The sequence below is a fragment of the Manacus candei genome, unplaced genomic scaffold (assembly GCF_025592945.1).
Source record: "Manacus candei isolate 608988 ecotype Guabito, Panama unplaced genomic scaffold, ASM2559294v1 h1tg000015l, whole genome shotgun sequence".
Taxonomy (NCBI): Eukaryota; Metazoa; Chordata; class Aves; order Passeriformes; family Pipridae; genus Manacus; species Manacus candei.
This window is the reverse complement of record NW_026138063.1, coordinates 11,443,771-11,458,503: the sequence shown is the minus strand read 5'-3', so window position 1 is coordinate 11,458,503 and position 14,733 is coordinate 11,443,771. Positions and strand designations below refer to the sequence as shown.

At 45.5% G+C, this 14,733-nt stretch overlaps 1 protein-coding gene across 1 annotated transcript in view; it reads left to right on the top strand.

Annotated features, from left to right (window-relative positions):
- The window catches only part of P3H2 (prolyl 3-hydroxylase 2), a 68,246-nt gene that overhangs the window by 43,381 nt on the left and 10,132 nt on the right, over window positions 1–14,733 (top strand). Inside the window, exons 2-7 of the mRNA XM_051782153.1 lie at window positions 7,188–7,334; window positions 8,282–8,471; window positions 11,184–11,315; window positions 12,462–12,604; window positions 14,045–14,134; window positions 14,626–14,666. Coding sequence (XP_051638113.1) covers window positions 7,188–7,334; window positions 8,282–8,471; window positions 11,184–11,315; window positions 12,462–12,604; window positions 14,045–14,134; window positions 14,626–14,666 — 743 coding nt within the window. The remainder of the gene's footprint in view (window positions 1–7,187; window positions 7,335–8,281; window positions 8,472–11,183; window positions 11,316–12,461; window positions 12,605–14,044; window positions 14,135–14,625; window positions 14,667–14,733) is intronic.

Genomic DNA, 14,733 nt, shown 5'->3' with positions numbered 1-14,733 from the left:
CCTTTCCCCATTCCATCTTTGTGCCATCACTTTGCTTCAGTTCTGTCATCACAGGTGAGTTTGTTTTGTTTCTGGCCCAAATCAAATATCTTTGGATTCCTAAGGCTGGGAGATTTGTGGAGATGTAGAATATTGTTATGTTCCTGTGGCTTGTCTGCTGCTGGACAGAGTGCGCTGTCTGCTTCCTCCTGTGAGACACACTTAAGTGATGCACCCCCCAGCCCTTTTAACTGCCTGCCAAGTTTGTTTTGTTCTGGTTTTCCCCTAAAAGCATTCAATCAGTTTTAGCCTTGATCAGATTGAAGCATTCTAGCCTTGATCTTCCTTCTTCATGGGCAAGGGGCTCCCTCACGCCTTGCCAGTGAGTTCAGAAAGAGTCACCTTTTTACTCCCAGGTATTTCCACAGCTCTATGCAGAGATCACCTGACTCTCTGTCTATTATCAGTCAGTATATCTGATGAAAGCTCATTATTTACCTAACAGGGAGTGGCCCATGGGACTCTTACTGGTGGTCCCTGAGGAGGGGATAGCCACATCCTGCTTGTTCTCAGCTGCTCGATTTCATTAGCTTAAAATACCTGGGCTAATCTTTGATACTTTCCCAGGTGAGCGATGACTTGGGCTGCCACAGGGATGCTGTAACAACAGGAGGAAGGACAAGCATGAGAAAACTTCCTCTCTGGAAAGCCTGGCTGGTTTTATACCCTCCACCTTTTAGTATCAAGACTGCATGTTGCCATTAGCCTGTAAGTGTATTGCTTCTCCCATTCTACTCATCTCCAAGGGCCAACAGTTAATTTCCTGACCAAGGAAAACTCTTGGTGTAGGAGCCTCATGGGTAACCATCTGCACAGATTCCTGAGGGCTGAATACATCCTACCTTTTCAAGTGAAAATTATAAGGGAAGCTCTTACTTAGCTTTAAAATTATGCTGGCATCCTTAAAAATAGAGAGGAGGAGCTGCTCAGAGCCCATAATCCGAGGTGTTTTGCAACACTGACTGTGGCATGGCCATCGTGTGTTGGCAGCATGGTGGTGTGTTTGAAGCTGGAGGGAAGGGGGCAACTGTCACTGCGAGCTGATAGGAGTGACTTTTTTTTGTACAGGGTGGTCTGCTGCAATATGTGTATTGCCAGCTCCTGTCTGTGATCTCAGCTGTTATCTACAGGAATGAAGGGAAGAATCTCATCTACAAGGGGTTTCTTGTCTAAGCTTTAAAACCCCTGTTGTAGGGGTTTTTGTTTTTGCCAGGAGAGCCCACACTGCATATTATAGGGATTTTTTCCTTGTTGAAAATACTGTTTCACGTACAACTTAGCTACTGAGTATGTTAGAACTGAGTGTAGACACAGGACAAAATCTGACTCACAGTGTTTTTCACAGTCAGATCGAAGGTTCAGTAAACACAAACATGTTTCCCACTGCTTGTTCTTCAGATAAATTCTGCAATTCTTCAGTGTATTTGAGATTTATATGGGAAGGTCCCTCCCACTGTGAAGTGATTTTGCTGTGAGTAATGGCCTGCTCCTTGTGCAGGATTTGTTACACAAGTGTACACTGAAGCATATAATTCACAGCCAGAAACGTGTGGAACTCTTCATTCTTATGTGCCTGGGAACAGTTTAAGAGGAGCATGTCAGAAGGAAGGAAGGGAGGATGTGAGGGTCAGTCTAATTTGCTTTCTCGATGCAAAATGTGTCTTTCAGACGGGATTATCCAGTCAGTCTGCTCTGCACGGACACATGTACGCTTATGTAAAATACTGCCAGCATGGCTCAAGTGGGAGATTTGTTAGGAAATACAATTTCTGTCTTGATTAATTGAAATAATTTTTTCTATGAAGAATGTTGAAGTGGTTTGTTCAGTTTGGTCTTAAATGTCTAAGTATCTCCTACTTTCTGGAGGCTAATTCAATATCTAGTCAGCTCTTTTGACCATGTGCTTACCAATCCACACATGATTTTGGACTCAAAATTGCATGTTGGAATACCAAAAAGCCCCAAACCCGTCCTAAATTTCCTTTCTCATGAGAAATATTCCCTGTGCCAATTCTCCAAATTTGTTCTGTTTTGGATTTGGGTCTACCAGAATGATTGGTAGGCAGTGGCACACAGTGAGCTGGGGTGGTCCAAAGGAACTGTCCAAAGCACACTGTAGGTTGTATTCATTTTGAAAATGAAAAAGACCTCTGCAAAGGTGCATATGGAGCCTCTAGGAATGCATCATTACTGCCCCTCATCACAGCAGTGTCAGGGATAAGAGTCAACCCGGTTTATCTGGAGTTGGAAGGAAAGAAACTAGAAAAGATTTTGGACAGCAGGGGATGGTGTGTTACTGAACTGCTTCACATCTTTGTCTCTTGGCACCTATTCCCTACACTTGACTAAGGTGCTTTCCTGTCACGTGTTTGCCTTGCTCTCTGATTTTAGTGCTTCTGTGTGGTCAGTGGTTGCTGTGGTGGGCTGCAGGCAGCTCAAGTGTCATTCTGTGAAGATGTGAGCCCATCAGCAGAGGGAAAATTTCTTGATTAACTTCTCTGGAGAATTTTTCCTTCTTATTTGCAATAATAGAACAGTTGAGACAAGGTCACATGCTATTTATAGCCATCTCACTGCTGCTTGCTTCTACTCACCCAGGCAGTAAGCTCTGCACAGACACAATGAGATTAATCCTTCACGGCACTGAACCTTTTATTTCCCTTGTTGTTTGTGATTGCAGACTCCAGAGCCTCCCTCCTCTGCAGAGCCCAGGGCACTAAGCCTTCAGTACAACACAGCAGCAGTGGAGCTATGGAAAAGTTTAGAAAACATTATCTGTTCAGCAAACCAGGAGTTGTCTGGGAGGGTTGAGACTTTTTTTTCTAGGTCAACTGAATGGTTTGAAATTTTTCCTCACAAGCTCCATGCCAAGCTCATGCACTTAGCAATTAACTGAGGTTATGTGCAGGTAGGTCCAGTCCTGGCATGGCAAGAAATGCTGGGTATTTGAGGGATCTGACATATTTCACAGTGTACAAAACTTACTTCTGTTCCCCTCTAAAAAAAATAAATTAATTCAAGCCATGTTTTATGTGCTAAAGATACCTTAATATAGAAGCAGGTTGGATTATGACAGTCTGATACAGAATACATGACATCTGCAAATATCTGATATTATGTTCAATGCAATGGGAACTCATTATGAAAAATAGTCTGAGGTCTTGGTTATATCATACCTGTGACCCCTTGTCTCAGGCAGTCAGAATCGATATTGCTTTGGCTACATTCTCTCTTAAATCTTCTGACTTTTGTATCTCTTTTGTCCTTGGTTTTGCCATGAAAACCTCGGGGTGAGCTGGGAGCAGCTGAATACTTGTACTTGTTCTGGCTACAGCTGCTTCCCTCCATAAGTTGCAGCATGTCAGTGTTCAGTGTAAGCAAAGTGGTTGTAGTAGGGCAACCCGTGCCCTGGCTGTACAAGCAGACTGTAAAGCTGTGTGATGCTCATCTCACAGACCTGGCATGCTGCCTGTTCCACTTTGTTATTCCCAATGCCAAGCACCAGAGAGCAAACTTTAAGGACTGCAAGTTTCGGGTCACTGTAGCTAAAGCCACGGTGCTGTTGTGTGTCCTGTCTCCTGGGGAAGGGGCCAGGGTTTTATGGAAGCTTGCTGAGCATCTGGCATGAGAGGGGCTTTGGTCAGGATTCATCATCTGCAAATAGTGAGGGCAGGTGTGAATTCAGAGCAGGTCCCTCCACGTTTAGCTGAGCCAGTCTGAGTTGTTTCAGGTGGGCTTTAGGGATGAGGTGAATTCTCTGTGTTTCTTTTTGAGGGACACAGCAGACAAAGTGATGGTAAAATCAAAAGCAAGTTATACGTGTTCCAATGAGACAGTTTATTTTTTAAGCATGGCAGGTTGGTGACAGTGGCATTACAGGTACAAATTAGACTGCTCAGGGTGGAGTTTACTGGCTTAAACATAACTTGACAGGTACTAGAACTGTTAAGGGTCTGTTAACATTGTGTTATGTGTTTCATCATGCAGCCCAAGAAGGCTCCATAAGGGATTTTCTCAATGGTTATCAGTGAGAATTGGGATCAATTGTCTAATAATGCTCAAGATGTTCACTCAATATCCTTTCTCCAGCCTGTGTTTGTTCCTGTATAATGCTCTGGTTAAAGCAGCCTTCCTAATCCAAGCCACCTCTGCAGGCTGGAAGTCACAGTCCCACTGAAGTCCAGGCCAGCACTGTCCCAGATGGGAATGAAACTGAGCATTTGCAATTTGCTAAAATTCTTTCATTCAAAACTCTGCTGCTTAAAATATTTTTCCTATTTTCCTGTGAAATGAGCCACTCCTAGCATCTCAGTGAGGAAAATAAATGTTTTCCAGCATCAGAACCCAGAAGCTCTTACATGTGTTTTCCCCTTCTCAGTTCTAGCTGTTGGCATGTTGAGATCAAAATGGACAGGGCAGGGTGGTCCTGGGGCTCTCTCAGTGCTGATGTTCTGATTTCTCTGGCTGAAATACACAGGGTTTGGTGCAAAGCTGCAGTGATAGCCCAGTAATCTCATTCCAGTGGGGTGAGCAAGCAGACCTTAGAACACATACTGAGGCTGTGAGTCTACAGTGTCATTTTTAACTTGTGATTTTCATTGAGCAATGGTTTGTACAAAGATCAAAATCGCCTTGCATTACGTGCTTGCACAAGATTATGGCCCCCAAGTTACTTGCCATCCAAATAAACAAAATCAGTACTCTGTGGGGGAAATGCTATTATTTTTATTGTTACTCATTTAAAACAATGGAAAATCAGGCACAAAAAAAAAAAAAAAAACAAAAATGTTTTTTTCCAATGGCTGCACAGTGAGATTGTGACAGGACCAGGAACTGAGTCCAGGTGTCCTGAGTCCCAGCCCAGACCTTTAAACACCAAAATATCCTGCTCCTTTTGAATTCAGAGTGCTTTGGCAAAAGTTTCCCCAGAGTGTTTCATTACTAATGTCAGTGCTAGCTTCTGAATGTGTCTTACCAGTTAGGAATTTGCCTTTATATACAGTCAACCACTTAAAAACTCCCCCAAACTTAGCAGCTGTTGGCTTCTTTGTGTTACTTGAGTGTTTCTAAGGCAAATATGGGACATGATAAATTGAAAAGCATTGAGTTGAAATGTTCTACTTTGAGTCCACTTAGCAAATACCAAAGGTCATCTCTGCTGTGCAGAGCCAGCAGGACTAGACACAGTGTGAGCCTTGTTTGAAAGGGATTTTCTGTTGTCTAGAAATCAGGCTCTTCCTCTCTCACAGGGGTAGATGTTATCCAGAACAACTAAGTTCATCTTGGAATCTGTGACAGTTTTTGACAGCTTCCTGAAAAGGAGATGGAAGGATAGGGAAAAAGAACATCCCACAACAGACTATTGCAGGTTGTCTCTCAAGGGACCACTTCCCTTGCTGAGGTGCATTTGGTCCCTTTAAAGCCTGCACAGACAGGGTGTTGTTTGTGAATAGAAATTTGTGGTGTGTTGTGGAGGAATGCAGTTCTACTGAGCAGCTCAAACAGTGGCTTCTTTAGAGGCCTCTGGAACAGGTCAGCAGCTCACATGTCTCCAACCAACTTCTTGCTCCATCTCAACTCTCTTTAGTTACCAGCTGCAGAGGCAGTCTCACATACACTCAGCAGGACCTGAAAATTCCCATTGTGAGATGCTCTGGTCAGTCCTTCATCCTACATCCAATGATGTCCAGCTTCAGTGAACTTTTCCAGAGTGGAGTTGTGTTGAGATGAGCTTTTTCGGGATGGGGTGCATGTTTCTGAGTGGCAATGCCTCTATTTAAAAAAAAAAATAAATATTCTATACTTGAAGAGGTTTTGATTTTTTTTGTGCTGTCTTGAATAAAAATTTCTTACAGTCATTTTTTTTCGCCTGCTGGAAAGCCAAGGGGTTATTATGGAGAGTGATGTCCTTTGGAAAAGTCCAAATGGGAGTGGAATAGATGTTGTTTTTGCAGTAAAAGCTGGCTTCCCTGCATATGCTGTCAGCACAGAGATAATCCTTAAAAACTTCTGAAGTTTACACAAGGCAAATATTTTGCATTTCTGTGGGCACTGCAGCACAGCTGTGCTTTGGTGTGCAGAGGGCAGGCCTGGGGAGCGGGCTGGGGTGCCATCTGACCAGGGCTTTCATCTTCCTTTTGGAGATACTCGTGTGCTTCTTCGGCCAGCTCTGCCCTGGAGCTTCTCTGCCCTGCTCCAGGCCCAGGATAACAGGGTGTGAAGCTCAAGATCTTCACTGCAGGTCTCTGTTCAAGAAGAACACTTGGACACAGCCTAGCTAGGGCCAGCATTAGCCTGGTCCTGGCTGACAAGCTTGGATGAGCCTGGTCAGACTGCAGACATATCCAGGGGACCTGACTGCAGGTTGCTGGTTCTCAGGGGTGTTGGCTTTCTTTCAGGAGCAAGTGCATTAGTGACTATTTTCTTGCTAGGTCATACAGATGTTTCACCTGAACATCTATTCTGCTCCCCATGCTCCCAGCAGCTGCTGTGGATGTGTTTAGCACTAGCATTTCTATTTGTTTATGAGGCTTTCTCCAGGGTGAAACTAGTTTCTGGTCTCAGTTCTGAATGTCTAAATCCGAAGTAACTTGATTTACCAAAATAAACTCCTCTTTATACCCCTGCCTCTATCAGCAGAGTCTGGCCTTTTGCAGCTATAGACAGTTGAGCTTAATAAATGGTCCCAAGTCCCCGTTTCCAAGCAGAAGCCTTTAGCCTTAGGACATAGCTCAGCCTCCAAGGCTTGTAGAGAGAATCGTCTCAGCATCTGCTTTCCCCTCCTCTGTCTCATATGTCATGAGAGCATCTTTCTATCTGGGGCTGTGGAGGGGGTTGGAGTAGCTGAGTTAAGAGGATGTGCTGCTGGAATATGGGTTGGATCCCAACACCAGCAGACCATGTTGCAGTGACCTGTATGGCTCTCAAGAGCTCCAGCTCTTCCCATTTCACTTGCACTGGGCTTTCCTCTCACTTCAGCTGTTTTCTTTAGCCTCTGTGTTCGTGTTTTCCTTGGTTACCTCATCATTGCCCAATCCAGTGGTGACAAAAGGGTATCAGAGATACAAGTGTCAGAGGATGCAGCATAAACTGCTGTGTTCACTTTCCTACATCATCAACCTCACTTGGTCTTTCTTACCTTGTTACAGCTGAACAAGCTGGAGGAGGCAGCAAATGCAGCTCACACCTTCTTCATGGCAAACCCCGAGCACATGGAGATACAACAGGACATCGAGAACTACAAGACCACAGCAGGGAAGGTCAGCTTGGTTGACCGGGAGGCCAGGCAGCACATGGTGAGTCTGAGCTAAAGAGGTGCACAAGTTAAGTATCAGGCAGTCTGGAGAGCAGAGATTTAGGAGGCCAAGAGAGGATCATCTAGATTTTTGCTGAGGTCTGCATTAATGGACAAACAATACAGCAAAACAAACTCTCCCTTACAGCGTTTTCCTAAGCAGACAAACCAGCTCCTGCCTTTTCAAGGCACTCTTCTCTTTGTTTGATCATCCCCAGCCTGGTCCCTCTCTTCAGTCAACTCTGGGGTCGCTCATGGCTGTGAACATGCACCAGCAGACAGCTTTGATGGATGCCTCCATGGGCACGGAGAGACAGATCTTGGATCCTGTGTGTTTGTTTTGACTGGGGTTCTGCCACCTGGGCAGGGTACATGCACATGAGTGGTTGTGCTGGTGAGGGTATAGGGTGACAGGCAGGAGAGTGCCAGCTTTTTCCATCTCTCCAAAGCAAAAGCCCAAGACAAATGCCAGTGCCACCCCCAACTTCCTGATTTCACAAGACTCAAGGAAGCAGGAGTGGCTGGCTGGTGTAATTAATAGAGGTGCTCATTAGGAGCCATTCTAAGAAAGATCTTCCTAGGTCAGGACCCATCTTTTCCCTTGGCATTCAGTGTTGTTGTTTGGTAGGAGGGTAAAAACAAAGAAAATTAATGTTTTTTTCATATAATGTACAATCTAGCAGTGACATTGATGATTCCCTAAGTGTGGAGGAGTTCGGAAGAGCATTTAGGCAGGTTTTTGAGGTTCCAGTGGTCCAAGAGTCCACTGACGGCTTAGAAATGGTTTGGTACATCCAGTTGCATCTGGTAAATCTCTGGGGAGATTGTTCTGTCCCTGCCCACTTGTACCTTCTTTTGAGAAGCATCTGCAGTTGGCAAGGGCAGGGTGCTGTGGCCCAGGCAGCATAGCCAGCTCATGGTGTTGTGTTCTGCCTCCCTACTCTGCAGGAGGACTACAGTGCTGGAGTGAGGCACTACGACAGGGAGGAGTACGAGCTGGCCATTGAGTTTCTGGAGCGCGCGTTGAAAGGGTACTACACCGAGGATGAAGATTGCCAGATCATGTGCGAGGGGCCACAGAGATTTGAGGAGCATGAGTACCTGGATTATAAGGGTGGTCTCTATGAAGCTATTGCAGGTGAGATCTTTTTGCATTTTTAGCGTTCTCGCCCTTGGCCCTGAAATGTTTTTAATTACCGAGTTTGGACCTTTGGCTGGATTCGGTGAAGCGTCTTCCCTTTCATCACTGCTGCGTGTGAGTAACACTGCAGGAGGCACTTAGAAGTCCAGAAAGTGCAAACTCAGAGAGCAGGGAACTAGGACATCTAGTTTCGGTCCTGAATAGAAGCTCAGTTAGAACAATTGCATTTCCAGATGTGTGGAGCATTTGCAGCTTTCTGTAAGAGCTGGAAATGTAGGTGCTTTATCATAAACTGCTTCCATTTCCCCCTGTACACCGGCTCACACACCTCCCTGGAATCTAGACATTGCTGGCCTCTGTTTATGTTTTCTGTTTTTGAGAGCGTATGAAGAGAGTAGCAGAGTTCTCTTGGCCATGCTCCAGATGGCCAGGAAAGTTGCCAAAAAGGCTCGTAACATAGATTTTCTCCCCATCCAAAAGGATGGATTTGTCATTAGTGGAGGCCCACCTAATTATGATCTTGACTGAAATCTCCAGAAAGAATTGAATGTTGCTATGTAATCTTCATATTTGCATGTGTGGCTCTGAGCCAGAGGGAATTAAAACAGTTCATTCTCAGTAGAAATGAGATTACATTTAATTAGTCATAAGGGAAGGAAGAGCAATAAATTAAGGTTTGTTTGGTGACAGAAATCGTATTTATCTGCTTATGGTCTTGGAGTTGCATCAAGCTCTGGAGTCTCACTTCTTGTATGGAAAGTACTTCACTCAGATGCAGGCTGTTTTTTGGGTTTACATAATTCTGTTTGTGTCGAGACAGGAAATTTAATTGAAACAACCAAGATGAGAAACCACTAGCATACCGGATGGGGAGCTGCCTTTGTTGGGTTTGTTTATCCAAGGAAAAAATAGAAGAAGTGTTGTAAGGGCTGACTTGGTACTAACGTAACTGTCAGCTGATCATGCCAGCTTTTAGAGCATGACCAGGGCAACAGAGGCCACATCAAGAAAGCAACCTTCACTGGCAAAGAAAACCCACCTTCCTTCTCACTGAAAGTTGCTGCTCTTCAGACAAGTTTTGGTCTCTGATAAATTGTTCCTGTGCAAGTTGAGTGCAACCCCAGTGAGCAGAGATGTTTCTGTGCTGGCCCCCCTGAAGCACAGACATGGTCATGATGTGGTGGTCCTTAACCCAGAACATCACTGGGGAGAGAGAAGAAACCAGATGATCCTTGCAAGTACTGTGTCTTTAGCAGATATGCCTGGGTAAACAAACTCCAGGACCATTCAGGTACCCAAAGAAACAGGGAATTCAGGGCACACAGAGGGAAATAAGATTTGTAATGTGACTGCTTTTCTGTAAGGAACTAAGTGGTTCCTTACAGGATAGCATAATGCAGAGTTCACTTCTGGGTGCCAGGCACTCAGGCCCAGATGTTTCCACTGGGAGTGGGAACACTATGCACAAAAAAAAGAGTTGAGGTTTCTTCAAAAGTCGTTTCTCTTTTCAATCCCAAACTGATTTGCTGTGCTGTTGCTTGAGGTTGAAACACTCTCACTTCTCCCCCCACCCAGGGGCAGATACATTTCAGAGAATTGATTCCAGTCTATATAGCCTGCACTTTGACAGTACCAAGAAAAAGCAGTGCTTCTCAGTGATAGTTTGATTATTTCAGGTTTAAATTACAACAGTATTATTTATGTCCTTTCCCTTCTTGCTTTTCTTAATGTAATACTCTGAATGTGTATGCTAAGTCAGATACTACTCAGACTACCTGTCCAGAGCAAATGGGGACTGTTTCCACTTGATTTCATTGCAAATTCCTCAGGCTGTTTTTTTGGCAGCCCTGAGAAATGCTTTGGTAGCTGAGCACATGGTTGTTTTCAAGCCTGTGTTTGTTCCTTAAGGTTTTTAATGGTGCGTGGAGACAGAGCAAGCAAAGTAGACTTGTAAGTACATTGCAGCAAAGACTCCAAACTGGAATCAGATGTCAGTGTTTGCTTTGAAATTGTACAGCTGGTACAATGCCTATATTGTGAATTCCCACCAATTAAGAAACTTTGCTAATGGCAGATATTTACCATGTGCTTGTGATTCCCTGGGAGATAGCTCATCTTTGAGAAGCAGCAAACATGGGGATTTCTGCTGCTCGTACTTGCACCTCAGACCATTCAGACTGGAGGTGCAGGTGCCTTGAGAATCTGCAGCAACCCCTCCTAGCTAAACCTCTCCATGCCCTCAGGAGCTTTCTTGCTGCTGAAAGGAGAGGATTAAAGATGAGCTGAAGGAAAGGAGTCTGGAGATGGATTTCATTTGGCAGCACGTATGGCCACCTTGTCTTCACACTTCCACTTGCTTTATGGGTGTCCTCACCTTTTGTTTGGCTCTTGGGGCTGAAGAGGTACTTGCCACCTGCACGTCTGCACCCTGCAGCAGCTCCCAGCACACAAAAGAGGTGCTCAGGCTCCCTCTAGAGTTGACGGAAGGAGGAAGGCGTTTCTAAAGAGTGGCAAAATTGTGACTGCAGCTCTCCACTGTCTTTGGGAAGAAGCCTAAGCTCTTTCTCTAGGTGCACAATCACCTGCTGGACCAGAGCAGCATGAGTTGCATGTCCTTCAGTGGGGGAGTTTTAACTTCTATCTGTCCTTGTCCCAGCACCATCACCATCTCTCTCAGCTCAGACCATCTTCCCCCTCTTTTCTTGGCAGATCACTACATGCAAGTCCTGGCCTGCAAGCACGACTGTGTCCGAGAACTTGCCACGCGTTCGGGCCGGATCTCACCCATCGAAAATTTCCTTCCCCTCCATTATGACTACTTGCAGTTTGCCTATTACAGAGGTAAAGGCTGTTGTATTGTTCCTCATAGTACTCGTTTTGTTCATTTTGTACAAGTTTGAATTATTTCATATGTAAATAAGGCTATTTCCCCCAGATGTCTGTGCTACAGTGATGCAGTGGCATGGTCTGAAAGAGTTGGGAAGCAAAGGACATTGGACATTGTCTCTTCAAAAGTCAAGTTGACTGAAATGCAATCAATTAGTTTTATAAAGGTGTTTTAGATCATCAGTCAGGTTTCAAAAGCTCAGACTTTAGATTCAACATTTCTATTTTTTAAATAAATCATGCTTTTTTAGGGTCCTTTCATTTGCCTTTTGACATTAAAGTTTTAGGGATTTATGTTTCACATTTTCTGAAATGAACTGATAGGTTTTTTTTCCTAAGTTAATATGTAACAGATATATGAGTTACCCCAAGCTTATCCCAAGATGCCAATTTTTGCCAATTGCCAAGTATTTTAAGATTCCTAGTAAAGTTGCAGGAGTTGGCAGCATGGCAAAACGTCGGGAGTTGGCAGTGCTATAAAATACTGCCAGTTGTGTGGTTCTGTGTGCTATTTTATTGTGTTCTGTTACATAAAAGAAAATGTAGGCAGACTTCTGCTCTCTCAGGCTTGCGCTAAGAGCCTCTTTCCTGAAAAGGGAAGAATGTGTGAGGGTCAGAATTGCTACTCAAACATAAAAGGTTCTTCATTCATCAACACAGTGGGAAGAAAGCAGGAGAAGTCAGCAGTGTTTCGTGTGTGGTGTACAGGCTTTTTAATTCCTCTGCCCAGTTAGAGGTTTAATGTGGTGGATAAAACCCCCCATAGGAGGCAGTTTGATGCCAGACAGCATCCACATCCTGCCCATCCAGTTGGATCCAATTTGGATACCATCTGATCTGTGCATGAGGGCAGAGAAGTCTTGTTTTTGTGCCTCACTTTCCTGGCTGGTGAAATGGAGTGGTTAAGACAAGGTTGCATCAAAAGAGTCCTGTAGAGTGCTGGGCTGCCCCTTCAGCTGGTGGGGAGCTCAGGCTGTGCCCTCCCTCCCTGCAGACTGCCCTCCTCGGCTCTGCCCCGCTGTGCTCTGTGTGAGCCCCTGGCAGTGCCAGTAGGGCTGTGCCCCTCTCTGCCCCCCTGACTACTGTTGTATTGCCTCCCAGTTGGTGACTATGTAAAAGCCCTGGAGTGTGCCAAATCCTACCTCCTCTTCCACCCTGATGATGAAGATGTCTTGGAGAACGCAGGTTATTATGAGGGTCTCTTGGAGGGTGCAGTGGATCCAGACACCATCAAACCCAGAAAGGTGAGAGTGAGTGACACCTAAGAGCTCTTCATGGGAGGCTTTAACAAAAGCATCAGTTGAAAATAAAAACAGCTTGGCAGCTTAGCCACAGTGGGACCACTTTGAAAACAGAAGTGGAAGTGCTGGGCTTGCTGGTTATGCTAATTGCCAGGGTGCAAGTCCAGAGTAACTGGTGCAGGGGAGAAGCTGGTGGGCAGGATCTTCTTTAAATGGGGACTTCAGCTTAGCAAAGGCCAAGCAAGAGCAGGGAGAGTGATGAGCCAGTACCTCAACAATGTAAATCTTCATCTTGTCCAGTGCTCCAGAGGAGACATGGAGGAGGGATGCAGGGAAGCACTGAGCAAAGGGCAACCTCTGTTAAGAGGGGACTGAGAAATATTTTCCCAAGGGGAGGCTGGGATGCCAGTGTTACTCTCAAGTCCTTCAGCTTGGAGTTCAGGGCTCAGCCTGTTCTGTGGGGAGTAGCTTTGCTGTCACAGGATTAGGCTGGGGTCAAAAAACCAAACAGTGTGTGTTGTTACCCAGCAGGACAGGCTTCCTCTCCGGTCCAGGCAGCCTTTATCTGTGGCCATGTGGCTGCCTTTCTCACGATGCAGGAGTTCTTCCCATACCATCACAGCCCTTCTGAGGTTCATTTCCCTTGCACCATAAGTAGAGGGTAGGCAGGAATTATTTTTTCCATTCTCTCGGGTATTCTTTGATTTCCAGGCAAATCAAGGTTAATTCGGTAAAATGCTAAAAAAGAAAAGGGAAATGACAAAAAGGAAAACAAGAATAATTATTGTTTTTCCTCACAAAATAAATCTAGAAAAAAACATTGACAAAAACATTTAGTTATTTCCAGTAATTTGAATTTTTCTGTTAAAAAAAATGTGATTTTTGCTTTACAAAGTCATTTTCTAGGAGAAACCCCAGTGTTTTATTTACAAATTTTTCATTCAAAATAAAGCCCTCAGATGGACAATTTCCAGCTGGCTGTGCTTTGTGGTCCTCATCCAAGCGCCCTGAGTGTATTCCAGGCTGTGCTGCTGTAACCCACCCACAGCCAGGCCCTGAGCTCTGCATTGCACATGGGGACCCAAGGCACCGCCCAGCCGTGGTCCCTGCCCCACCAGCCTGAACCTGACCCTCTTCTGCAGCTGGGGCTTCTCTGGCCAGCCTTTTGCCCAGATATTTGGATGTTCTCCAAGGTGCTCAGCACTCTCTGCCAGCTATGGGCATGTATTTTGGGGATTCAGACTTCTCAAATGAGTTGCTGAATATCCCTTCTGTAATGTACTGAGCAGCTCAGCCCCGTGCCCGGGGTTACTCCAAGTGTCCCTTACCCCACAGGAGTCTGCAGTGTGGCATGAAAACCAAACCCCTCTAAAGCAGAGGTGCATTGTCTGTGTCTTGTGAAAGCTGCATGTGCAACTACTCCCCTTTTCCTTTTCTTTTCAGGAAGCAAAAACACTCCTGCAGCGCCATAAGCTGGAGTCACACCTCTTGCAGGTGGCTGCGGCCGGCCTTGGATACGCCTACACAGAGCCGGTAATGCCTGGGTGTTCTGTGCCCAGGACCTTTAGGAGTTCACAGCTACAGGACCAGCTTCCCCTCTCCTCTCTCCTAGAAAGCCAGTCCTGTGTAGTGACTCAGAAGCTGGGTCTTGGCTTGGTTTGTTCCCTGTGGGAAAATGGTGATGGCAAAGCAAGGGTGGCAGCTGTTCTGGGGTGAAAGAGATAGAGATGCAGCTTAGTCCAGCTGTCCTGCCATGATGCCTGGCTGAGTTTCAGTCACTGCCATGGTGATGGGTGGAGACAGAGAAAGCTGGGCAAGTTGATCTCCCTGTGAACTCATCTTACTGTGTCAGTTCGGTTTGGGGTTACATTTTCAATCTGATTACCTCAATCAATTGCCCAAAGTTATGTGGGATGGATCCACAGAGGCTGGCTGATGTTCCTGGGTGCAAGGTAGAGCAGGTAGCTCCCTGGCTTTAGCTGGAGCATTAAATTAAGAAGCTCAACCTCTCTCTTTTCCCACAGAACTACTGGAACAGGTATGGAGCCCGCCAGGATGAGCACAGGTGAGCCACCAGCTGCCCCAGCTGAGCCCATGGCTTCACCATTCCACACAGTGGGGTGAAAGGGAAG